This window comes from Phoca vitulina, unplaced genomic scaffold, assembly GCF_004348235.1.
Source record: "Phoca vitulina isolate PV1807 unplaced genomic scaffold, GSC_HSeal_1.0 scaffold1, whole genome shotgun sequence".
Lineage (NCBI taxonomy): Eukaryota > Metazoa > Chordata > Mammalia > Carnivora > Phocidae > Phoca > Phoca vitulina.
The window spans coordinates 29,598,545-29,623,134 of NW_022589704.1; the positions used below are offsets into that span (position 1 = coordinate 29,598,545).

The following is a 24,590-nucleotide window of genomic DNA, read 5'->3' on the forward strand; positions in this document are numbered from 1 at the left end:
GGCGGGCGGGCGGGCGGGCAGGCGGGGGTCCAGCCGCGGCCCGAGCCGGGCGAGCGGCGCGGCCTGCGCGGGCCGGGGTGGGGGTGTGGGCCGGGGCGGGGGGTGGGGGGAGCCGGCTAGGCCTCGGGCCGGCGGGCCCCGCAGCGGCCGCGCCCTGCCCCGGCACCACGGGCCTCCGCGCGCCCCTCCGGCTCCCCCGGGGCCTCCGAGCGGGACGGCGGCGCTGCGGGGCCGAATCGTGCGCCGGCCGGGAGGCTCCCCAGCGGGGCGGCAGGCCCGGGTTGCCGGGACAGGGGCGTCAGGGCCTAGGAGTGGGGAATGGGCACCCGCCCGCCCCTTCCCCCTAGTCTCTCGCAGACGCCCCCCACCCCCCTCGATTCCGGTAATCGTTGAATTTATTTATCCCCCTCTGCGCTCCGGGCGGCCAGGCCGGGGCGGGGCGGGCGGCCTGGCGGGCGTGGGGTGGGGTGGAGGGGCGGTGAGGAGTCAGGTGCAGCCGCGGCCCGGAAAGTTTCCTTTTAGGCCCGAATTGGGGGTTGCCCTCCTTTCGGGGAGCCCTGGTCCTAGCGCCCGCGACCCCCGAGGGCGTGGGGGAGAGCACTCGGCTATTTTGCAACTCTTTGCCAGTTCCTGTCCATTGAAGGTACTCCGCCCCTGTACCCCTCGCCCGCGCCCCACCCCACTCCCCGGCGAGCCCTTCCTGGGCTGCAAACTCCAGCCGGTTCCCCCCGGAGCCCCCACAGGCTGGGAGAGGGCCTTCTCTGCCCGTTTGGAAAAGTTTTCCAGGGATTTTTCTTAGCTTATTAGTTAGTGACTGGGCTTTTGCTGTGAGAAAGGAGGAGGTAAATTCAGGTGGTATTTCTACTGGGCAGGCTCTCCTAATCGCCTTTTTAGCCCTTACTCCAGAAACCGGGGGTGTTCATTTCAGATTAGGCACCCCCCCTCCTTTCCTCCCGGACTCCTTTGGGTCTCAAGCCCCCCTTTTCTGGACGGTCCCCGCAGAGCGAAAGACGTAGGGAGACTGTCATTAGAGGGGGCTGGATTTCTGGAGCAGCCCCCAGACGTAGGAGTTTCCTGCCCTATTTGGTCAGTGTCTGGTAAATCAGACACATGAACAGAACCCAAGGGGGAGACCCTAGTTGTCAGAACGCTTGGAAGCATTAAAAATTAGGAGGAGGGAGAGGAGGTGGGCAGGGCAGCTCCTGAAACAAGGTCTGCAGTTTAAGGACGAGTAGTTTATTTATTTCCGACGATAACTATTTGGATTTATGTGATATTCTTATGTTCGACCCTGGAGATAGAAAAATGGGGATTTTAAGGAAACTTGTTATTGCCACAACTCGGAAGGGTCAGTGGAAGAGCCCTCAGGGAACTGAACATAGCTGACACAGTGTGGTTTTGGTAATTTTTTGTTTCTATGTTTAAACGGATTTAATTTTAGCTTTATTTTGGTGCCATGAGCTTTGAAAGTTGCAAAAAAAAAAAGTCAAAAACTTAAATTTCCAAATCTAGATTTCCTGGTTTTCAGGGATGGGATGTTTCCTGTGGTTACACTTAACCTCCTTCTGGTTGTTCTTTGGTATGGAAGTGGAAATGCTAATGTCCCCTGCCCCCCCCCCCCCCCCCCCCCCCCCCCCGCGACCAGCCCCTGGTGTGGGCAAGTTTGGAGGTTATTTTTCCTCTTTCGATTGTTCTTCCCTCCCCCCCCTTCTTTTTTTAGTGGACCTCGGGCATTATGTGCTGTGTATGTGCGCGTGTCCTGCCTGATATCAGGCTGTAGTTCACAGGCAGAGGTGTTCCACATTCTGACCACACACCCCCCCAGAGCACTGTTACCTAGTGAAAAGCTACCACTTGCAGAGCAATAGATAACCCATGACTTGGTCTGACTTCTGTCAGGCGTGGAAGTGAGACTCCTTCTGTGATTCTTACTAAGTGTGGCTTCTTTTCCTTTTGTCTGCCTAAAATAAAACTCCTTCTGTTTCTCCACAATGATAGATACCCAGCCAGCTAGCATTTTACTTAAGGAAAGCTTGATATTTGAGGTTGTATGGGTTTCATACAAAAATGCAAATTGCATTTAATGGTTGTTTAACTTTATTGATGAATTGAAATTGCGTATTGACTCGGATATTTTCATGACTTGTGTACCCGGAATTGTTACTTCTATTATAGCTTCCCCTTATTTTTAGAGCATGTTGGATGGAAGAAATCATTCAGTGAGTCTTTTTTCCTAGAACATTTTAGGATTTAAAAAGATCTCTTTGCCCCGTAATTTGATATCTTTAAGGTATATTGTCGACTTTACATTTCTAAGCTTTCAAAAGCCTTATATGTACAAATCCTGAAAGTTTTCTACTTTTTCCCCTCCTGTCCCAAACCTACATAAATTTCCTAATCTAATCACCTCGTGGGCTACTTTATTATTCCTGAGGGAATGGAGGCTTTGATATTTTTCAAAGTTACATTTTATTTGAAACTAATAAGACTTTCAGGGCAAAAAATTGAATTAATTTTAAATTGCGAAGGTAATGTATTTTTCACTATTAAATATTTAGTTTCAAAAGTAGATGTTTATTTTAATTTGTAAGTCTGAAATAATCACATTTTATTTCCTCTGAAAGAGTGTATAAGGAAATTTGTATACTCCCACCCCAGCTATTTTCCTCAGCAAATCATTTTAGAGAAACGAAATACTACTATTTTAGAGAAATGAAATTTTAGTTTATATGGATTTTAAAATTTCAAAGTCAGAGCACTCAAAATTAACCATGAGGTTTCAAAAAAAGTGCTGATCCATTCATTCTTACCTGAGATATTCCCCAAGGGTTCACAGCTCTCACTATCCAGCTTCGGAACGGTAGTTATGAATAATGAGAGGTCATTTATATCTGAATACAGTTAGCAATATTGTCAGACACGTAACACCCCGTTTTTCCCCCCACACACCTGGTAACTTGTAAACAATAGATGAATAGGTGAGACTGGGTTGGAGGCAGCCAATTGTCCCCAAAGCAGATACTCTGCTGCTTATACAATGGAGTCACATTTAAGTCCTGGTAACTTATGCTAATGCCATCCTGCTTTGCAAAACAAACAGCAGCGGAGTCTCCTTCCCACTCCCTTCAGGTATGGGTCTGTCCCAGAGTCCTCACTGTCCTGGCTGATTTTAGAGATAATGCTTCTGGCTCTTTTGAGACACTTGCAGAGATAACTATTGACTAAAGCTGAAAGTTAAAAACCGTAGGCCTCTATCTTTTCCCACCTTCACTTACTATGCCAGGCTTCTTGGTTCTGATTCTTTCCCAGAATGTGGTTTGTTTTTGAACAGCTTCTCGGTTAAATTTTATTTGTCGCGTGGTATCCTGCAGTCAGACACATTTGGACTGGGCTTTGGGTTCTGATCCCAGCTCTTCCACGGGGTGGGTTTCTTAATCATTGGTTTCTTTATCTGTAAAATGGAAATATAACGTTTTCTGATATAAGGATTAGATGAGATAGCCCATGTGCTTGGCTCTTAGTAGGTCCTCATTATCTATTCCCCTAACCCACCTTAACCTTTTTTTATTAAAACCATTTAAATAGCACCTCTCTTATTGGCTTGTTTGCTTTTTTTCTGACTAAAAGTTATACGTGCTCGTTTTCATCCCACTCAGACCTATTTTTCACGCTCAGGAGGTAACTAACCACTGTTAACATTTTTTGTTGTGTTTTCTCTCCTTGTGTGATTGCGTGTACATGGAACTTAATCTTAGGATCTTCCATTTAACAGCTTTGTGTAGTTTTGTGTTGGCTAAGCATTTGCGCTCTGACGTCAAACTGGCCTCGAATCTCATGTGACTGGGACGAATTGCTTAATTTCATTAAGTCTCAGTTTCTTCATCTGTGAAAAGAGGTGATAATAATACCTTTTCCATAGGGTTGCTGTGGCCATTAAATGAGGAATCGCACATAGTTTCTAGAATGGTGCCTGGTGCATGACTTTTATATAATATTTTCCTCTAAAGATTTTTACTATTCTGGATGTGAGATTTTTTTCAATGTGAATAAGTTCTTGGCTCTGCAGATATTACTAATACTAGTAAGTATTTGAGTACAGATAGAATAGTATAATTACCTTCATGGGGCAAATAACTGTTTTTGTGCCAGTAAAAAGTTGGCAGTGTGTTCCTAGAAGTCTCAGCAGCTCGATGGTGGTCTAGCTGTTGAATTCTGTGAGTTGGCAGATGTAAAGGATTGGTAAGTGCACCAGCGGGCAAAGTGGGTTTACTTCTAGTTGCTCCTTTGAGGCTCTTGCAGTTCTCGGCCTGCTTGGGTGTGTCCTGCATAGCTTTGAGGAAGCCCTAGTCTGTGATTTTGGTGGGCTTACCTTGGGAGGGTGGGATGTTTACCTGAGGCATGATGGGAGTTGCCAGAACCAGTGTCGTCTCATTCACTTTATCGGATTAGCTTCCTCTTGGTCGCTGTGGCCTTGTAATACAAAGACACATTCTCTGCCCTTGAGGAGTTTTTAGTCTAGTGGAAAAAAAAAAAGGCTGACATTCACCACATTGAATGATAAGGGATAGATTAGCCTGGAGGAAGAAAACCTATTTATTCTGGCCTAGGGGTAAGCCTTAAAGAGAAGAAGGACTTTCCAGGATTTCTAGGGTTTCTGCCGTAAGCGAATGGGAGGAGTTAGAAAGGCATTCCAAGAGGTGGGACCTGCTCCTATGAATAAATGCCTGAGGACAAAAGAGTATTCTGTGTTGCAAATTGTAGGAGTAGTAGGAATAGGAATAAATAGTGGGAGGGGGGAGGTCTTCCTGGCCCGGTCCTAAGGAGTTTACGTGGTGGGCTCTGGAGTTTGGATTCCTTTTACGTTCCTACACAGATCCTGAAGGCCTTTGGCCAAGTAAATTATTTACGTTTTAGAGGATCCGAGTTGTACAGAGTGGAGTGAAGGAGGGCAAGACTGGAACAGGCCAGTGAGGCAGCTGCAAAGAAGAGATGGAAGGTTGGAACTGAGGCCTTGGCATTGACAGTGGAAATGGAGAGAAGTCAGTGGAGAGACTGCTCACCGAGGTAAAGTGGTCCGCATAGGCTGGCCCGACGTAGATTGGGGGATCATCCGCACGGGGATGACAGCTGAGGCTGTAGAAGCAGAAACATTTGGCTTAGTCTGGTTCTTAATCTTCTGGGGGAATCTGATGAACTCTGTGGATTCTTCTCCAGAAGAATGCATTTATGCATGTTTACAGTTCGTGCATGTGGCTTGAAACTTGGGATCATAACCTGTAGTCTGGGGGGAGATGTAGAGTGAAGGTAAAATGAAAGGCTGTAGAAATGTTTTGTTTGATTCATTTTTTTTGTGTTTGTGACTTTATCACTGCCATTTCATAGATGAGGAAATAGATTTACTTGCTCAAGTTCAGTCAGGCATCTTTATTTTAACAGTTTAATGGGCTGCTAACATTTTGTGGGAAAACCTGGATTTCAACCTTTTGAAAAGTCGCTAAGATTTAGAAACCTTGGGTCTGCGTTTTTTTCCCCCTTTTTTCTTTCTTTTCTTTTTTTAAAAATCACGACAACTTGCTGGAGCTGGTTTGAGTGAGCCCCTTTTAGATGAGCAAAGTTTGCCAGTCTGTCCCTGGCCCGCCCTTGTGGCGCATTTAGGCATTTCATCTTGCATCCCTACAAACTAAGAAGAAGAAAATCTTGGGGAATATTGACATTTAAGTGTGGGAGCAAGAAAAAGGAAGCCACTGAGCTGCCAGAAAGGAGAGATTTTCAAGAGAAAGTGGTCAACAGTGTCAGATGCTGCAGAGAGGTTAAGTAAGATAAGGATGGAAAAGTGTATGTGAAATTTAGCAACAAAGAGACCCTTAGTTTCAGATTCTTAGAACAAAAGAACTTTGAGGACTATAGTTATAACTTAGTTTTTCTAATGGTCCTACAGTATAGGGTTTCTGTAACGATTGAGAGTGACTGTGGCATGGATAGGAACTCAGCATTTGTTGTAAAGGATTGTTAAATGGAGCTCATAAGTGCTGTAATCAGATCGAGAGTGACTGTGGCATGGATAGGAACTCAGCATTTGTTGTAAAGGATTGTTATATGGAGCTCATAAATGCTGTAACCAGATCAAGCACTGCTCATTAGTATTTTCCACCACAAGAATATCAGTATATAGATGCTGTGTAGAAGGTAAAAAATATTTTTAACATTGGATTCTTAATATAGATTATAGGAAACAATTCTTAGTGGATTCTGTTACCCTAGCCCCAAGAAGGTAGGAGGGCCTGACTTAATGGAGAATAACCCTGTACCATTCAGAAAAGCACTAGCAGCTGCAGAGTGCATTTTAGCCCTGCAGCTTCTAGATTAAAATGATAATACCAATAAACTACTACTTACTGCTTCTAATAGTAGTTAAGATTAAGTGATTACCACGTGCTGGGTACCGTGCTAAGTATGGTTCATGAAATACCTAATTTAATTCTCCTAAACGACTCAGTGAGGTACATGCTGTTATAGTCCTCTCTTTACATATGAGAAAACTGGAACCTAAATAATTTGCCCAAGGTCGCACACCTAGTAATTAGCAGAACCAGATTGGAGCACCATCTCTGATACCCGCTAGAGCCGAAGAGTGCTCTCAACTGCTACATAAACTATCCTTAAATGAATCAGCTAAGGAACTCAACTAGTGTAAAGGCCATTTTTAAATTCATTATGCAGACTTATTTGAGCATAGATATTCAGTAAGCACTTACTTGGTTTAATTTTGAACTTTAATTATGCTGAGTATTATTTATGTTTTGAGATGATAGACAATTTTTCCCCCTGATCTTTTTCTTCAGATCACATCATTGGGCAGATTTTCATCATTTCCGAGTCCAATTTTACCACTTTTCACATTTATATGTGGGATGTTAGTTTTTTGGTTTTGTTTTTTAGTGAGTACACTCAACTGTTTAGTATCTCATTACCTTTTTTAGCTCCATGAAGTTGAATTAAAAACTTACTTCAACAAAAGCTTAAAATGGGGAGAAAAGTTTTTTAAAACCTGAAAGTATATGACTCTGGGATAAGTAAATGGTTTTTTTTCATTGTATTAAATATATTAGAAAGCTAACATTCTGGGAATTTAGGTGCTGATTTACATTGTAAGGTATGTTGTTGGTCTAGCTCTTAAAAGGGGGTAGAATATAAAATTACAGATAGCAATTAGGGGAAAATGCTGTGGCAGTGGAATGAACACGCTTCTGAAACACGAGACTCGAAAGAACAGTAATGACATACAGAGTTTCCACATGGATGTGGTACATGGCAGTCCCAAAGAGAATAATGTTCATATTTTGGTCAGATTGGTTTATGTGTTGCTGTGGGGAGACTGAAAGGGCCATAGGTTGCTTTTGTCAAAAGCTTGTCTTTTCTCCCTGCTAATGTCTTATTCCTCTATATTTGTAAAGAAGAAACTATGGAAAGAAAACATTTTATTTTCTAATTAAACTCAGCATAGAATATCAAGGAAGTTTTTTTTTGTTTTTTTTTTTTAAGATTTTATTCACTCATTTGAGAGAGAGAGAGAGAGAGCATAAGCAGGAGGAGAGGGAGAATCAGGCTTCCCGCTGAGCAGGGAGCCCAACGTGGGGCTCGATCCCAGGACCCCGGGACCATGACCTGAGCCGAAAGTAGACGCTTAACCGACTGAGCCACCCAGGAGCCCCTAAGAGGGTGTTTTTAAGATTTTACACTTAACTGTTATTTCCTGCTCTTGAATTCCAGTATATGGATATGTTTGCCATGAAAATATTGGTTCTGTGAGACTGTTCCTAGTAATGATTACTTTTGCCTTTTGGTAATAAATAAGGGTGTATATTCTACTGCTGCTCTAAGAAGTGCTTAATTACTTGCATTCTCTTCTTTACGGGAGCATAGATCCACTTGTATTCCAAACAAGCTACTTCCACAGCTGAAGGTAATATCTACAGTTGCTGTTAATAAATTGAGTATGGTTGGGATTTTTTTCTTCTTTTTTGAAGTGATTACTGATCATGTGTTAAAAAGCAGAGCCGGGGCGCCTGGGTGGCTCAGTTGGTTAAGCGACTGCCTTCGGCTCAGGTCATGATCCTGGAGTCCCGGGATTGAGTCCCACATCGGGCTCCCTGCTCAGCAGGGAGTCTGCTTCTCCCTCTGACCCTCCTCCCTCTCATTCTCTCTCTCGCAAATAAATAAAAATCTTAAAAAAAAAAAAAAAAAAAGTAGAGCTTAGGGTATAGCTTTTCTTCTTCATGGATTAGACCATGCAGTAGTGTTTAAATATTAGGGTCTGTAAGAATTTGATTAAGATCATGTGGACTTTATATATCTTTTTATTTTATTTATTTATTAAAAGATTTTATTTATTTATTTGAGAGGGAGAGAGAAGAAGCGAAAGCACAAGAGCAGGGGGAGGGAGAAGCGGAATCCCTGCTGAGCAGGGATCCAGATTTGGCGATTCAGGGCTCCATTCGGTGATCATGACCTGAGATGAAAGCAGACACTTAACCAACTGAGCCACCCAGGTGCCCCTCCTCTATATCTTATAACAAATATTAGGGAGTGAAGGCTATGTGAACTTCACCTTTGTAGTTGGGGTAAAGAGCTTCAATTGTAGGCGGCTGCATGTAAAAAATGAAAAAAAAGTAGGCTTTTTTCCCTGAGATCTGCCTTAGTGCTTTTGTTATGATTTCTTTAGTTAAAAAGAAAAACCTATAAATGTAGAGAAGACTGGATGAATAGTTGTTTCCAGTTAATAGACGAAGTGATTTTGATATAAATAATACTCATTTAGTAGGAAGTTCGATTTTGAAGCAGAGGGCCATTTTCCTCCAGCATTTGTTACTTTTTATGGTATACAAAGTGAGTTTGAATACATTAGAGGATTGGAAATACTAAGTATGAAGATTAAATTGAGCCTTTTTTTTTTTAAGAGAGAGTGAGAGAGAACACAAGGAGGGGGACAGAGGGAAAAGGAGAGAGAATCTTAAGCAGGCTCCACACCTAGCACAGAGCCCTATGCGGGGCTTAATCTCACAACTCTGAGATCATGACCTGAGCTGAAATCAAGAGTCAGTCACTAAACTGACTGAGCCACCCAGGCACCCCTAAATTGAGCATTTAAAAGAGGGATTTGAAAATGAAGTGTTGATTGTTCAAAAGGAAGAGGGAAAGAATGATATAGAGTTGGCTTTTAGTAGGATTTTAAAATACTAAAAATCAAATGGGAAGAAAAAATCACAGGTAGATAGAAAAAAATTAAGGTTCAATAGAAGTTATTTATAAAATGTTGAAATTAAACCCCTTTTTATAATGTCATAGAGGTGATTAGTGAGAGTTTTGGCTCCTTGTGGCAAATACTGAAGGAGGGCAGTTGGGTAGATTAATGAATTCTTCGAGTTGGAAAGAAGTTGAATAGGCAGATTTTAATGCATTCTTTTATTTAAGATTTTATTTATTTATTTATTAGAGAGAGAGAGAGCATGCGAGCATGGGGGGGGCGGGGAGGAGGGATAAGCAGACTTGCTGAGCAGGAAGCCGGCTGGATGCCCTGGGATCAGGACCTGAGCTAAAGGCAGTCGCTTAACCAACTGAGTCACCCAGGCACCCCTGCATTCTTGCGTATTTTTTAAACATTATTTGCTGAATAGACATTGGGTGCCACATTATATGACATCTATTTGATGTTCATGAGATGTTCTGGAATATTCAAAAACTTCCACGTTTCTAAAATACACTTTCTCTTGCTGTATGACTGTGGCTATTAGAAATTATTGTATAGACTATCTGAAGTCCTGATTTAGTGATTTTTAAAAGAATTATTTAATGATCCCTGGGTGAATCTAGTAACCTTTGTTTTAGGTAGACCACCAGGAATTAAGAGTTATTGTCACAGAAGCTGTTGATGTAAGTGGCTGTATTTGTTGAGCACCTATTAACTTCTGGGCACTGTGCTAGGCCCTGGGATGTATAGTGATGAACAGAAAATTGTTTGTCCCTTTGGGAACTTTATTTTTTAGGTGGGAAGACAACAGAAGAATAAGCAGTTACAGAATGTGATGATTGCCAAAACAGGGAAATGCATGGAGCACGTAACTAACTCAGCCTTTGGTAATCTGCATGTGGCGTGACTAAGCTGGGACCTGAAGCATTGGCCTCCAGCTGGCCGGAGATGGGGGGCACACAGAGAGGGAAGATGTCTACTGCTCTGGGCAGAGGGAGCAGCCTTTTAGATCTGATGAGACTAGAGGAGCCTGGGTGCTCAGAGCTGTGGGTGAGGTCCTCCAGTTGTGCACTTCCTTTTGAACCCATCTCATCTTAGAGACTGTATCATCTAAAGGTGAAAATTGTCTTTTTTTTAATTTAAGTTTTTATTTTAATTCCAGTTAACACACAGTGTTATATTAGTTAAAAATTGTGTCTTTTGCTGTTATATTTTCCATAGCTTCTGAGAAAATGATGGGCTTTTCACAAGTGTTTAATAAATACTTGCCATTAAAGCTAGAGTCATGTGGATTTCACATAGTGAAATGAATTGAGTCAAGTTTATTAACTTTTTTAATAGCATATTGATTCTTTAAAAATAGATTACAAAAGTAATGTGTTTACATAACAAAATTAGATAATACATTTATTTTATGATTTTGGTTTTATTTTGGTATATTTTACTATGCAGAATTTTAAAATAGATTTCTGGTTAATGATGGTGGAATACTGACATCTTTGTTCTCTCTAAACCAACTAGAAATAATAAGGAGCATGAGAAATAGAAAAGCAGCTCATTCTTTGATAACTAACAAAATCTTATAACCAGAATTTGTGAATTAGTGCCGGTAAGTGCAGTGAAAATTGAACCAAAGCAGAAGGATGACAGGAGAGCATGAACTCAGGCAAAGTGAGGGCACAGCCTTCTGCCAAGTGGCTGACCCACCATGGGAACAAAACCAATAAGCCGCATATGTGGAATGACAAAGTTGGTATGTACATTGGGCTCCCTGAGTGGCAAGAGGTGAGGCTGAATTACGGACTGTGCAGTCATACTATTTTTTTCAAGAAGTTTAGAGTGGAGGAGAAACTGGTGGCAAGCAGCCTTACAGCTGCCGATCTTGGTCAACTGAAGAGGAATAAAGCCTACATTATCATCCCCTGAAAATCTATGGCATGTGGACCTCTGTGAGTTGGGGAGGCGAGTTCAGCATTGATTCGAGCTTCAAGGGAAGAGTGTTGGTGATAATCATTTTCAGAAACAGCACAGCAAGTGAAAATTATGAACAGAGTTCCCTATGGTGGGAGGTGGCATGTAAGTTGAGGGTGAGATATAGCTCCTCTGAGGCAGGAGTCTAAAGATGAGACACAAAAGCTCAAGAAATCAATGAGAAGACAACAGGAAGAGATAAGAGTGAACTGATGGAACCAGGTTACAAAATAAAAGATTCTAGTCATTATAGAAATGAAGGTCTCTTTCAAAGCAGCAGATACACACTCTAGCTGGGAATACTGGAGGTAAGCTTGAGAGATATGAGCAATCCAAAATGGGAAAGAGTAAAAATTAAGAAAGACTAGAGAGTAATAGATATGAAACATAGTGAATTTAGCATACCAGTAATTGATATCCCTGACATATAGAATCATTGAAGCAGAAAGAATTTGTCAAGACGTTAGGAGTTTCCCACAATAAAAGACCTGACATTTTAGAATGGTTTCTGGTCTTTAAATGTAAAGACTATTATTGCGTCAAAATGGGAAAAAAAAAAAAGTCCAGCCCCCTATAAAATAAGAGGCTGGCCTTACAGGCTTTTCCATTCTGTAACACGTGAAAAAACGCAGTCACTAGATAAAAAAATATGACCCAAGAATTTTACGTCCAGGCAAGCTATAGTTTAATATCAATTGACACATGTTTCCAAACAGAAAAACTTCAGCTTAGTTCTCATTAACTCAGCCATGCAGGTCAGGGGAGGGTGGGGACAGGGCAGGAGAAGGGAGGATATTATAAACTTTTGAATCAAGAGATGAGTTGAAAACTGAGTTAAAAGGATTAGTGATTAGCATTAAATAAATTTAAATGTAGAACTAATATTAATGCTAATATTAATATTGTGGCAATGTAGAAATATAAGGGAAAAATTCAGAGTTGGGGATTGGGTAGATGGTTACAAAAATGAAAATTTTTCTCATCATTCATAACATGAGATCAATCACAATAATGCTAAGTACAGCTGACCCTTGAACAACATGGTTTGAACTGTGCAGGTCCAAACTAGATTTTTTTTCTATAAATACAGTACTGTAAATGTATTTTCCTTATGATTTTCTTTAGCTTACTTTATTATAAGAATATAGTATGTAAGACGTATACATGAGAAATATGTATTAATCAACTCTTTATATTATCAGTAAAGCTTCTGGTCAACAGTAGGCTCTTAGTAGGTAAGTAAGGTCAAAGTTATACTTGGATTTTTGACCAAGTAGGGTGTTGGTGCCCCTAATTCCTGCATTATTCAAGGGTCAACTATATACTAATTTTCTTAATGTGGAGTAAAGAGATGTTATCTAAAGGACATAGACTATAAATCTTCCAAGAAAACAGACTATATAGTGAAATAGGTAATAAAAATTAAAAGGATTAAAAAAGATAAAATTATGACAAACTATTTGTCATAAACAAATACAAAATTATAAATTGGATAAACTAATTTATTAGAAGAAAATGACAGATTGGAGCAAAAAAGTTAAATCCATTAAGAGAGGCATCTGAAAAGGGACCAGCAAGTAATAGTTTAGTAAGTTTATTGTATATTTACTTATTTAGTGAATTTTTTAGGTGTGGTGACCATAATATAATTTCTTTTGCAAGTACTCAGTTCTACTGACAACGGTGTGAAAGCAGCCATAGATAACATGTAAATGAATGAATAGGACAGTGTTCCAATAAAACTATTTACAAAAACTAGTAGTGGGCCACATTTGTCCTGAAGGCCAGTTTGCTGACCCATGATCAGAAGACTTTTAAAGTAAAAGGTTAATAGCATGATACATGGAATAACAACATACCTTGGAAACATTCTTTTTCAAGCATACCTATTAGACCCCAAAGAAAATATCTGTCAAATCCAAAAAGCAGAGATATATACAGATTATGCTCTTTTGTTTTTTTATGCTCTTTATTCTTAACTAGAACTAAAGCAAAAGAAAGTATAAAACTTTGCCATCTGAGAAAATTAAATAACCCTTGGGCCAAAGGAAAAATTGAAAACTCAAATCCAGATCAACTAGAAAGTACTGATAATCAAAATTCTGTGTTAGTACCTCTGGGATATGACTAAAGCAGTACTCTGTGGAAAAGTCATAAATAAAAATAAAGTACTAAGCAAGAAAAGAATGAGATAGTAAGATAGTTCAGCCCAAGAAGTTACCAAAAAAAACCCCCACAAAAAACAAAGAAATTAGAAAGAAGATATTAGCAAATATAAAAGCAGAAATTGATGAATTTAGAAAACATACATGGAGGTACTAACAAATCCAAGAGATCTGGCTTTTTTATTTATTTGTATTTTTGAAGATGTTGGTAACAATATTAAGCAGATAAACTCCTGTTGAGCCTAATCATGAACAAAGGGAGAACTTACAAATGTCACCTGTGTATGAATGCACACAGAATATGAGATTGAATCACAGGTATTTGGGAAATTAAATGTAAGTGGACATATTGCTAAATTGTGTGCAGGTAAATTTCAAAACCTGATGTGCACAAAAAAGCACTGTGAGGCCCAGGCAACCTTCTAAGGAACATTATAACTGCAGTGCTTTTTAACTTGTTCCAGAATATAGAAAAAGGGAAAGGGTTTCTAAGTTATTTTTTGAAATATTATTTTGATACTAAATTCTGAAAAAATATTTAAAAAAACCCCTAAGCTCTAGACCATTTTCAAATTACAAAAATCCTAAAAATTAGCAAATGTAATTTAGCAAAGAGAATAATACACGATGACCAAGTTCTCAGTATGAAGTATCAGGAAATACTAAATACATCAGTATTGTGAAATACTAAATGCCATGTTTTTAACAGTACAAAAGAGAAACATGATTTTCTCTCAAGCTGAAAAAGAATTTGGTAAAATTAACCATCAATTCTGAGTTTTTTTTTTTTTTAAGAAACAGCTCTTAATAAAACAGGAATTACTTGATACTTCCTTAACATAACAGGAAATAAATTTTATGGTAAAAGCTTGTGTTATTCCTACCATTGACTGTAAGCAATGGTAGGAATAACAGGAATAACAGTGGTCCCCATTATTATTAACGTTATTCCAGCAGTTCTGGCCAATTCAAATGGGGGGAAAAAAAAGATGTATAAAAATTGGAAAGAAAGGGTAAATCATCAGTCTAGATACATCACATGTGATTGTAGATCTAGAATATGTCTTAAAAGTGAAGGTTGTCCTTCATATCCCTCCCATCCCTGCCCCCAGTCTTTCTATGATTTATAAAATATTCTCATAAGATAGATATATTGGCTACTTTTTTCACTTATATCCAGTGAATTTTTTTTCCCAAAGTTCATACAGGTTTACTTGAACTAATTTATGAAATATTTAATACTGACCAGGTGGATGAGCAAGCCAAAGAGAGTATAAAAATGAAACAGCATGGGGCATCTGGGTGGCTCAGTCGGTTAAGTGTCCGACTCTTGATTTTGGCTCAGGTCACGATCTCAGGGTTGTGAGATCCGAGTCCCACGTCAGGCTCTATGCTGGGCATGGAGCCCCCCTCCCCTTAAGATTCTCTCTCTCCCTCCCCCTCTCTCCCTCTCTATTAAAAAAAAAAAAAAGGAAAAAAAAAAGCATGGGTTTGCTTTGAAATATTTCCTGTCCTTGAGCATCTAGACCTTTAGGGCAGTTAAATTTTTAATACAACTTTTTCTCCTTGTATCCTAATAAAGTAAAAAGGGAAAGCTCTTATTTTTTTTTGTTTCGTTTTTTAAGATTTTATTTATTTATTTATTTGTCAGAGAGAGCACAAGCAGGGGGAGCGGCAGGCAAACGGGTAAGCAGGCTCCCTGCTTAGCAAGGAGCCTGGTGCAGCACTCGATTCCAGGACCCTAGGATCATGACCTGAGCCGAAGGCAGACGCTTAACTGACTGAACCACCCAGCTGTCCCGAAAGCTCTTATTTTTGATTTACATTGATATCTAATTAGGTTTACTCAGCAATGAATGTGATTTTTATTAACTAAGCTAATACTTCAGTTGTTTTTTCTGCCAAAGTGAAATACTCAAGGGCAATAGAAATTCTCTATCACCAACAGGTAGAATGTAAGTAATAAGAAGCATTGACATTTTTTAATAACCTCATTTGTTCAGTGCTTAACATGCACTAAGCAAGGTAGTTGGTGTGTTGCATGCTTTGTATCCTTAGAGCAACCTGATGATAACATAGCTGCTATTATTAGCCCTATTTTACAGATGATAAAACTGAGGCTGTATTATTTATTCAAGGTAACACTAAGTGGCAGATTTTGGCAAACGTGTCTTCTGACTCCTTTAAGCAGATATGTGTCTTGACATTTATGGGTATAAGGAATTTCATGCTCAGTTTTGTAAAGAAGAGCGTATTCTGGAGTTTTTCTGTAGTTAGTATTCAAGCTATTCCATCAGCCCATCTGGATGACTTGTAGATTCTGGAGAAAGTAGATTAAACCACAGGGGCCCACTACAGCCTGACTTGACAAATCAGTTTTCACTGTAGACTGTCTGTGTTATAATATGGAAATGTTACTGCTGGCCATTCTGTGTGCAGAGAAGTAGTGGGTGTTACGTGGTTTCTTCCTTCCATTTGCTACTAAAACTCCAAACATTTCTTAAGTCCTGATTCTTACCCTATTTAGTGTAATTGGCTGCAGCATGTGGTATATAGCCATGCCCTGGATGGTGGAAGTGTAGTTAGGTGACTAGTCTTTGGGCTCAAGAAGTTTACATTTTGGATGGGATAAATGTGGGGAAATAATTACAGGGAGAATGACTTCTAAAACAGGAATTTGCCCCCCATTTTTATATTTCATAGAAACATTTGTTGTAAATGGCCAAATATTTTGTCAACATATCAATATGTCAAATTTCTGAGGGACGTTTTAAGTCTATAGGTTCATTCCATTGGTATTGTGAAGAGATTTGCGTTCTGAAAATAGATGTAGCATTCAACCACCAGTAATGAAATACAAAGACCTGCCGCCTTAATTTGTTTGAAAGAGCCCCGCTGGTTTGAGGTACTTGAAAGAACTTTCCCAGAGTAAAAATTACTTCGTTCAATTTGGAGGGGGGAGGTAACTTGGTATTTTATAATGTCTCTTACTATTTTAATTTCATATTGGGATGATGGATTACAAAGGAGAATCCATCCTGTTAGGAAGAGTGATATCCTAGTATTTGACTTCCCAGGTAAGCAAGCTTTTCTCGTTTCTATTTGTTAACTAGGCCTTTTGATATTTTTGTAGACAATCTGCTTCATCTTGATTCTGCAGCATTCCAAACTGTGGTATCCTTGGGGTTCTCTTAACATTGCAATGGTGCAGAAGATTTAAAATCAGGTATGGCTGTGGGGCCAGAAGTCCCTCAGTGAAATTCTCAACTTAAATCTGCCTTACACTCTCTGATTTATCATTTGGGTTTCTTTTTTTGTGGTGGTCTTTTAGCTGATGTTCACAAGGAATAGAGTCACGTGATGTATGAAGGGAAACATATACACTTCTCTGAGGTTGACAATAAGCCCTTGTGCTCATATAGCCCCAAACTGTGCAAGCAGCGGCGACTCAACGGGTACGCTTTCTGTATCAGACACGTTCTGGAGGACAAGACTGCCCCCTTCAAGCAATGTGAATATGTGGCCAAGTATAACAGCCAACGCTGCACCAACCCCATCCCCAAATCAGAGGATCGTCGGTAAGAGCTAATGATGGAAAGCCATCTTTGATTTCATTCGTAGGCCTGAAATTTTCTTTCTTTTTTTAAATGTGAATTTAAGCATTGCGTTCTGGGATAATCTAAGTAAACCTTGGAATGCTTCTAAAGACAAGAGATGGCAGTTTTTAGAAAATGGAGGAGTGGGGAATTATTTGAAAAGTATGTTTGAGTGTGTTTGGTGTTTTTTTTTAATTGGTTTAATAGACTTTAAAAGAAATTTTTCCTCAAAACCGTTGCTTGTGTTTGGTTTGCAGTCTTTTGTAAAGTAGTTCCTGGTTATGATAGAAATCTGCTTAAACAACAGAAATTATAGGAACTATTTAGGTGTTATAATTAATGGTAATGATTTTGGAATTTTTTAATCTGTGCTGGAAAGGTAGCAAAGGGTATGTACTTATTGAAAAAGAATTATTCAAAAGAATGATTACTTGAATTATTGAGAAGATGTACTTTCAGACTTCTAAGCAGTGTTTGGCATTGTTCTGTAATCTTGCCTCTTTTGGTTAAAAGAGTTCCATATAAAGTATGTTTAACATAATTGAGAAACGGTATGTTTATAGTAAGAGTAGGCTTTATCACTAGGATTATGAATTTTTACTTGGCTGAATTAAAAAACATGGAGATGTTTTTAGAGAAAGAGTCTTAGGATAGTTATTCATCTTTCATAGTCTCAGGAAAATTCAGACTATTTCATATATAATCTCTTTTTCATTCCTTTTTCTTCGGTTCTCCAGAAACCATGTGGGCATTGTCGGATATTACAGAGAGATGTGTAATTATTCCCCAAAAGTTTCAAATACTGTTAACTTTAGGTAGAGAATGTGAACTTTTTACTTTAATCTTTAAAATATGTATATACAGCCTTCATCCTTGTTCCTATGCATAAACGGATGTCACCTGCATAAATGGGTTGAAAAGAAGTCATGTTTTGTGTATGTCATGGTGAGCAATTTTTACACTTCTATGGTGAAATAAATAATTTGTGTTGATAGAGCTCCCACCAAAATGAGTATAGCATCATGTGGTGATTTGGGAATACTCCCTGGGAATTTCTAATGTGCACTTAAAGCTTCACATTACAATACCTGAAAGTTAGAAGCAGCTGATCAGTGAGGCAAGGAATAAAATTTTAATCTCAGTTGAGAAAGGGACCACTGTACCTGGCTAAACATACCTGTCCAGCTTCTAGCAGACTTACCATGCCCGTTTCTTACCCCTGGCCTTTTTTAACTTGAAGAATTGATGAACTTGGGTTCATTTTTTACTCCAAGCTCCACTATAAACACGTCTATAATTTTGTCCTTTTTTTTTTTTTTTTGAAGTTTATTTTATTTTTAAAGATTTTATTTATTCATTCGAGACACAGAGATACAGAGAGAGAGAGAGAGAGAGAGCATGAGCAGGGGGAGAGGCAGAGGAAGAGGGAGAAGCTGGCTCCCTCCTGAGCCAGGAGCCAGATGTGAGGCTCGATCTCAGGACCCTGGGATCATGACCTGAGCTGAAGGCAGACGCTTAACCATCTGAGCCACCCAGGCGCCCTAAAGTTTATTTAAGTAATCTCTACACCCAACATGGGGCTCAAATTCATGACCCTGAGATCAACAGTTGCAGGCTCCTCCATCTGAGCCAGCCAGGCACCCCTGTAATTTTGTCTTAAATTCAGTTTACCACATTTGCAATTGTCCACATTGGACTTTTTTTTTTTTTCCATTTCAGCAGAAGCAAGTACTATCTTAATAGCTAGCAGCAAGAAGTAAAACAAGAGTTGCTCTGAATTTCTCCAAAATATTAATTCTCTGAATCATAGGTCTTCACCTTGATATTCAAAGTAGTTTCCTCTTTTTAGAACAAGAAAAGAAGGGGAAGGACTTGTGTGGCTGTATCAAAAGAAACTAAGCTTAAGTACTAAGTTACATAAATCTTTTCAAATTGGTTCAAACCAATGCAAATGGTAGTAATATTTTTATTATTTGCAGGGTTGCTTGGAGATAAAGTAGACATCAGTAGGAGGTAATATTCTTATGTTGCCTCAAGAAATCCAGGTTGAATTGATATAAGGTCTAACGTGTATATAAATATTGATAGTTAATAACTACACTATATGACATAATGTAGAAAAGATTGATATTCTTTTGAAAATAAGCTTTCATTATTGTTAATGCAGTTATTCTTTGGACACTTAGGAATTTGAGATGGTTTTATGTATTATAGAAAACAAACTCCCAATGACTTTTAATTGATAAAATTATCTGATTGGTGGTCAGCTAAAGGAAGCTTCTTAGTTTCTGGTGTCTAACTTCTGGTATGTATTAAAAATGCTAACTTAAGGGATTCTACCTCTTTGAAATAGAGTAGTGTTATGTTCAGTAGGAGTACTGGTATAATTAAAAAGTAAAGTTCATTTTCTAATGTACTTGTGCAGTGGGAGGCTAAGGCTTATTACTGTAGCCTTGGTTTCTCAGAGGTAAGTGGTTTTATTAAATTGGTTATTTTATATGATTTAAATTTGTTTACTCTAATTTTATATATTTTTTAGTAGTGATTTGTCAAGTTTTTTGTTTCCTATATGTTTACCATTTTCCTAGACAGCTTAATTAAGACATAATTCACATCTGATACAATTCACTCATTTGAAGTGTACAATTCTGTAGTTTTTAGTATATTCACAGGGTTGTACAACTTTCATCACAGTTTAATTTACAACATTTTCATCCCTTCAAAAGAACCCATTAGCAGTCACTCCCCTGTATAGTTATTCAATTCATATTTGCATACTTCTTTTAAACACTGATCATAACGAAGTAAGCTGTTGTAATTCTAGCTATGAAAATTCTTCCCTTCTAGAAGAGGAAGTGTTTTACAAGTTCAGACTCTGTGTGGTAGTGCTGACAGAGTAGCTGGAGCAGGAGTTGAGGGTGAGGTTGAAGGAGGGCTGGACGTGCAGATTAGCCTCTGCCCTGTTAGGTGAGGTGGCACGGGGCAGGCTCAGTGACCTGGTCAGGCTGCCCACGTGTAATGAGCAGAAAAATTTCATTTCCAAATTTTAAAAACTATCCCACCTCATTTCTCCCCCACTAATTCTTTTGTTAATTTAAAAATGACTTGAAAACAACAACAAAAATCATGCAGTTATCCCTGAAACTTTTTACTTTTTGGCCACAGCTTTATAAATCTATTCTGTTTAAGGTCTATGTGAGACCTAACCTAAACCTGCTAGGTGTGTATGTGCGAGTGTGCGGGCGCGCGCACACACACACACACACACACACACACACACGGTGTAGATTCTGTTTACTGTCCGGAAAGCTTTTTCTTAATAGTCCTATTAAAATGGAGGCGTGTCTCTGAGAGATTTATTTCTAAGACAAGCCAACAAAACCATGTCTCTTGATGATTTGGTGAATCTGTATTTTTAACAGTTATTTAAAAATTTGTCTGATACGGCCCAGTGAGTTTCAAGATTGACATTAATTACTTTATTGCCATTTTTACCCAAACTGTGTTCTGTGGAGATAACACAAGTGCAGTACAATAAAAATAGATGCCCTTTTCAAGTAAGTTTGGGAAACCCTGCCAGATGGGTACATTGCCACCTTGAAGCGCAATGCATGTTTTCATACAAAATGCTTTGAGAAGTTGTTCAGCAGAAACAAACAACAAAATCGTTGTCTAATTCTGTTGAAGCCAGCATTTTTCAAACTTATTTAAGCATGGAATACTCTTTTTATGGCATACTTGCTAATCTTCTGAACTGCATGAGGAATCCCAGTCTGGGAAACACTATACTACCAGTTAAAAGCCTCTAGGTTTTCAGTGTGGTTTATGGGAACAACATGCATTCTTCTTTCTTACTGAGTAGAAGGATTCTGTCCTTTTTAGTATTTTTAAAATACCATTTACATTACAAAAGCAACCTCATTGCTGAAGACTATGGAGTCTCCTGAGCTTAGATTCTTCGTTTGAGTCTCAGCTCTCAGTTTCCAGAGCGGGGGGGGGGGGGGGGGGGCAAGTTATTTAATTTTTATCAACTTTAGCTTCCTCATCTGTATAAAGGGCATTATTTTAGTACCTACTGCAGGTATAAACATACTTCTCTGGCTGTTGAGGGACTCATTTCATCTATAATCCCTCTAACTAGTTTTATTATTTTACTTTCTCCTTCCCTCTGTATTCTTTATTTCTCTCTCTCAATCTGTGTGTGTATGTGTGTGTGTAGAATACACTGTAGGCACTTGGTATTTTTAGGGATTATGTCATAAGATCTTTGTGGATCCACAAATACTTGAATGACATTGGAATATATATAGATACATAGATATGATTTTCTTTCCTCTCCATAACAGAGTTTTTAGAGATCCTTTAGACTTGATGAGTTCTTTTTGTGCTGTGAATACAAAATAACAATGCAGAGTGAGAAGCAATAGCTGGATGGTCATCCGGGGCCACTCAGTATTGGAATGACTCGCTTCTGTCTGGCAGCCTCTGCACACACACGACTCACCTATTTGCTTTAGGAAAATTGCAGACTTTGAGGCGTGCTTGAGAGTAGTAGAAGTTGTTTATGTTAAATCCATGAATGCCAATAGTTCCTATAGTCATGCATTTTTAATATATTAGGTAGGATTCACATTTTATACTATGTAGTTTTATATTCAACTTCTCTTAGTGTATATCATAAACATTTCGCCGTGTGTGTTTTTTAAAGGTACTGCAACAGCCACTTGCAGGTACTTGGCTTTATCCCGAAAAAAGAGAGGAAGAAAAAGAATGATCCTATAGATGAGGTGAAGGTCAGGCACCAGATGGATACCATGGCCTTTAGCCTGACGGTGCCTCCGTTGGCCTTGAAGATGCCCAACGGGCTGGATGGAATGTCCCTCTCTCCACCCGGGGCTAGGGTCCCTCTCCACTATCTGGAAACCGAGTTGGAAGACCCATTCGCTTTCAACGAGGAAGATGATGACCTAAAGAAAGGGGCAACTGTGAGAAAGAAGTTGCAGAGCAAGTTGGCCCAGAATCGGCAGCGCCAGAGAGAGACGGAGATTTTAAAAGTCCGACAAGAGCACTTTAGTCCCCCTCCTGCGCCTTCACAGCAGCAGGCCCCGCCGCAGCTCTCCCACCTGTCACCTTTAGCCTCGTCCTTGAAACCTCCAGCGCCACCGCCACCGCCACCGCAGGGTGTAGTCTGCAAGTCCCCTCCACCTCCGAGCACCAGCCTACCAATGCAGGGAGTGGCCCCCACCACACACACTGTAGCACAAGCGAGGCCGCTGCCCCTCCGGCCATCCAGTAGGGCTCCCGCCGCGGACCCGCCCCAGACTGACCGGGTCCTCATGAAAGCCACAGCCTTCTCTCCACACTTCTCCTGCATAAGTCGCCTGCACAGACTGGTGAAACTGTGCACCCAGAAACATCAGTTGGACACTGATCTGTTTCCCCATTTAGGTGAGTTCCTTCATTTCCCAGACTGTAACACAGAGTGCGCTTGCAGGGGAGGCTCAGTGTTCAGACCCACCGCATCTGTGATGCGGGTGGCGGGGCCCTGGGACCCGGGGAGTCCAGTGCAAGACTGTGTGTTTAGGGGGGCCGTCGTCAAGGAAATAGACTAGTGGAGGGGATGATCCTTGGTGGACAGGATATGGAAGTAGGAGTCGGCAAATTTGGAATGGCAGTCACAGTTTCTAGTTTGTGGTAGCAACAGCGGTATGGAAAGGCAGTTGTGTTGGCTTCTCTGCCCCTGTGAGCTCAGCACCTGTGTCTGATGAAGTTTTCGACATGTCTTATCGTAGGACTTTGGAATAATGATAGCATTGTTAATATCTGCTGACAGTTAAAAAACAAACAAACAAAAAACCTTGTAAAAAAAAATTCCCAAAGCGATGCCTGTTCATGATTTAAAAGTGAAAAACTACAGGTAAAACTTTAATGTAGTGAAATGTCTTTCCTTTATTGCTTCTGAATTTTCTTGCTCAAGAAAATCTCTCTGATCCCAAGTTCATACAGGTATTTTATATATTCTTATTGATAATTTGATTGTTCTGTGTTTGATTATTTAAACCTTCAATTCATTTGGAATATATTCTTAAATATGGTGTGAGCTGTGATTCTAACTTTAGGAAAAATCATTTGCATGATGTGATAGTAATAGAAAAATAGGAAAAGAGGAATAGAGGAAGAAGAAATATAAATGGTTAGTAAGCCAATGAACCTCAGTCCCCATAGCAGGTGTGGAAATGCAAATTAAAATAACAATTTCTATCAGATTGGCAAAAATTATATCCAGTGTTGATGAGGCTTCTACATTGCTGGTGAATAATGTGACAGTATTTACCAATTAAGAGTGTATATATAGCCAGCAAACTCACTTTTGGGACTCTAGTCCTATGGGTGAAAAAAATATCAGAATGTTAGGATATGTGTTCAAGGATGTTTATTGCAGCGTTGCTTGCAGTATTAAAAATCCTCAAACAACTTTTATAACTAGATGTGCCTATTTTATATTAGCAAGTAGAAAAAAATCCAGGGGTATTGTATTACCCCATTTTTGTAAAAATAAAGTAAATAAACAAGGGGCATCAGTGTATCTGTTGATTAAGCATATGGACAGATAGATGTTTGCCTATTGGGGTGTAAGCATGGGTCTTTAACGTGTGAATGGTTATACACTACCAGGCTGTTAACACTGACTGTCAAGGGGAGGACAGAATTGGATAGGATGTGTTTTTACGGAGATGGGAATGGCATCTCTTCTTTATTAGAGTTTTATATTGTTTCACCTGTTACTAAGCCATGTATGACTTTTGGTAATTAAAACAACTAATAAAACTTAAAGAAAAGGTATATATAAAAAAAAAAATAAATTAAAACACCCAAACCTTATTAATACCCATTTGTTAATGCCTTGGTATATTTCATATCTGTAAAATTGGGTTCCTGCTGTACATAGTTTTATAACCTGTTTTAAAATTTTTCACAGTGTACTATGAAGGTAGTAATTTTTCATATACAATGTAATTTGTCACAGCTGAATTCTTTCTCTAGGTTGTTTCCAGTTTATATTATAAAGTATAGCTATATAGCCTCATAGTAAAATAATTACTGTCACATCTCTAATTTGTCCTTCAAACAGATTCCTAGAAGCAGAATTGCTGATTCAAAGCTTTTGCATTTTTTTTAAAAGCTTTTTGATACATGTTGTCAAATTTTCCTTCAGAACTATTTTGTCACATTACCCTTCTTTCAGCAGGGTATGAGATGACAGTTTCTCTCTATCTTTACAGTACTGGATATTGGTTATTATTGTGCCTTTGCAAATTTGATAGAAAATTTGCTTTAATTTGCATAACTTAGATCAGTGTTTCTCAAATTTTAGGCCTTAGAATCCCTTTACACCTAAAAATGGTTGAGGACACTGTAGAGCCTTTATGTATGTGAGTCACATTTGTTGATATTTACTGAATTAGAAGTTAAAACTGAGAAATTTTTAAAACGTTAATGCATTTTTAAAGATAACACCACATGTTAACATTCTTTTTATGAAATAGCTATGTTTTCCCGAAAGAAAAGAAATATAATGCGAAGAGCAGCATTATTTTACATTGTTTTGTA

The 24,590-nt window shown here is 39.3% G+C and overlaps 1 protein-coding gene across 5 annotated transcripts in view; it reads left to right on the plus strand.

The window, feature by feature from the left end:
• INO80D (INO80 complex subunit D) overlaps nucleotides 1-24,590 on the plus strand; it is a 57,035-nt gene that overhangs the window by 521 nt on the left and 31,924 nt on the right. Inside the window, exons 1-5 of one of the 5 annotated variants that reach the window (XM_032403831.1) lie at nucleotides 457-643; nucleotides 4,915-5,064; nucleotides 16,517-16,609; nucleotides 16,715-16,961; nucleotides 21,688-22,427. In XM_032403831.1, coding sequence (XP_032259722.1) covers nucleotides 16,744-16,961; nucleotides 21,688-22,427 — 958 coding nt within the window. In that variant the 5' untranslated portion in view covers nucleotides 457-643; nucleotides 4,915-5,064; nucleotides 16,517-16,609; nucleotides 16,715-16,743. Of the gene's footprint in view, nucleotides 1-186; nucleotides 383-456; nucleotides 644-4,914; nucleotides 5,065-16,516; nucleotides 16,610-16,714; nucleotides 16,962-21,687; nucleotides 22,428-24,590 lie in introns of those variants that run through there. The other 4 variants (XM_032403849.1, XM_032403841.1, XM_032403823.1 and 1 more) reach the window with 4 other exon arrangements.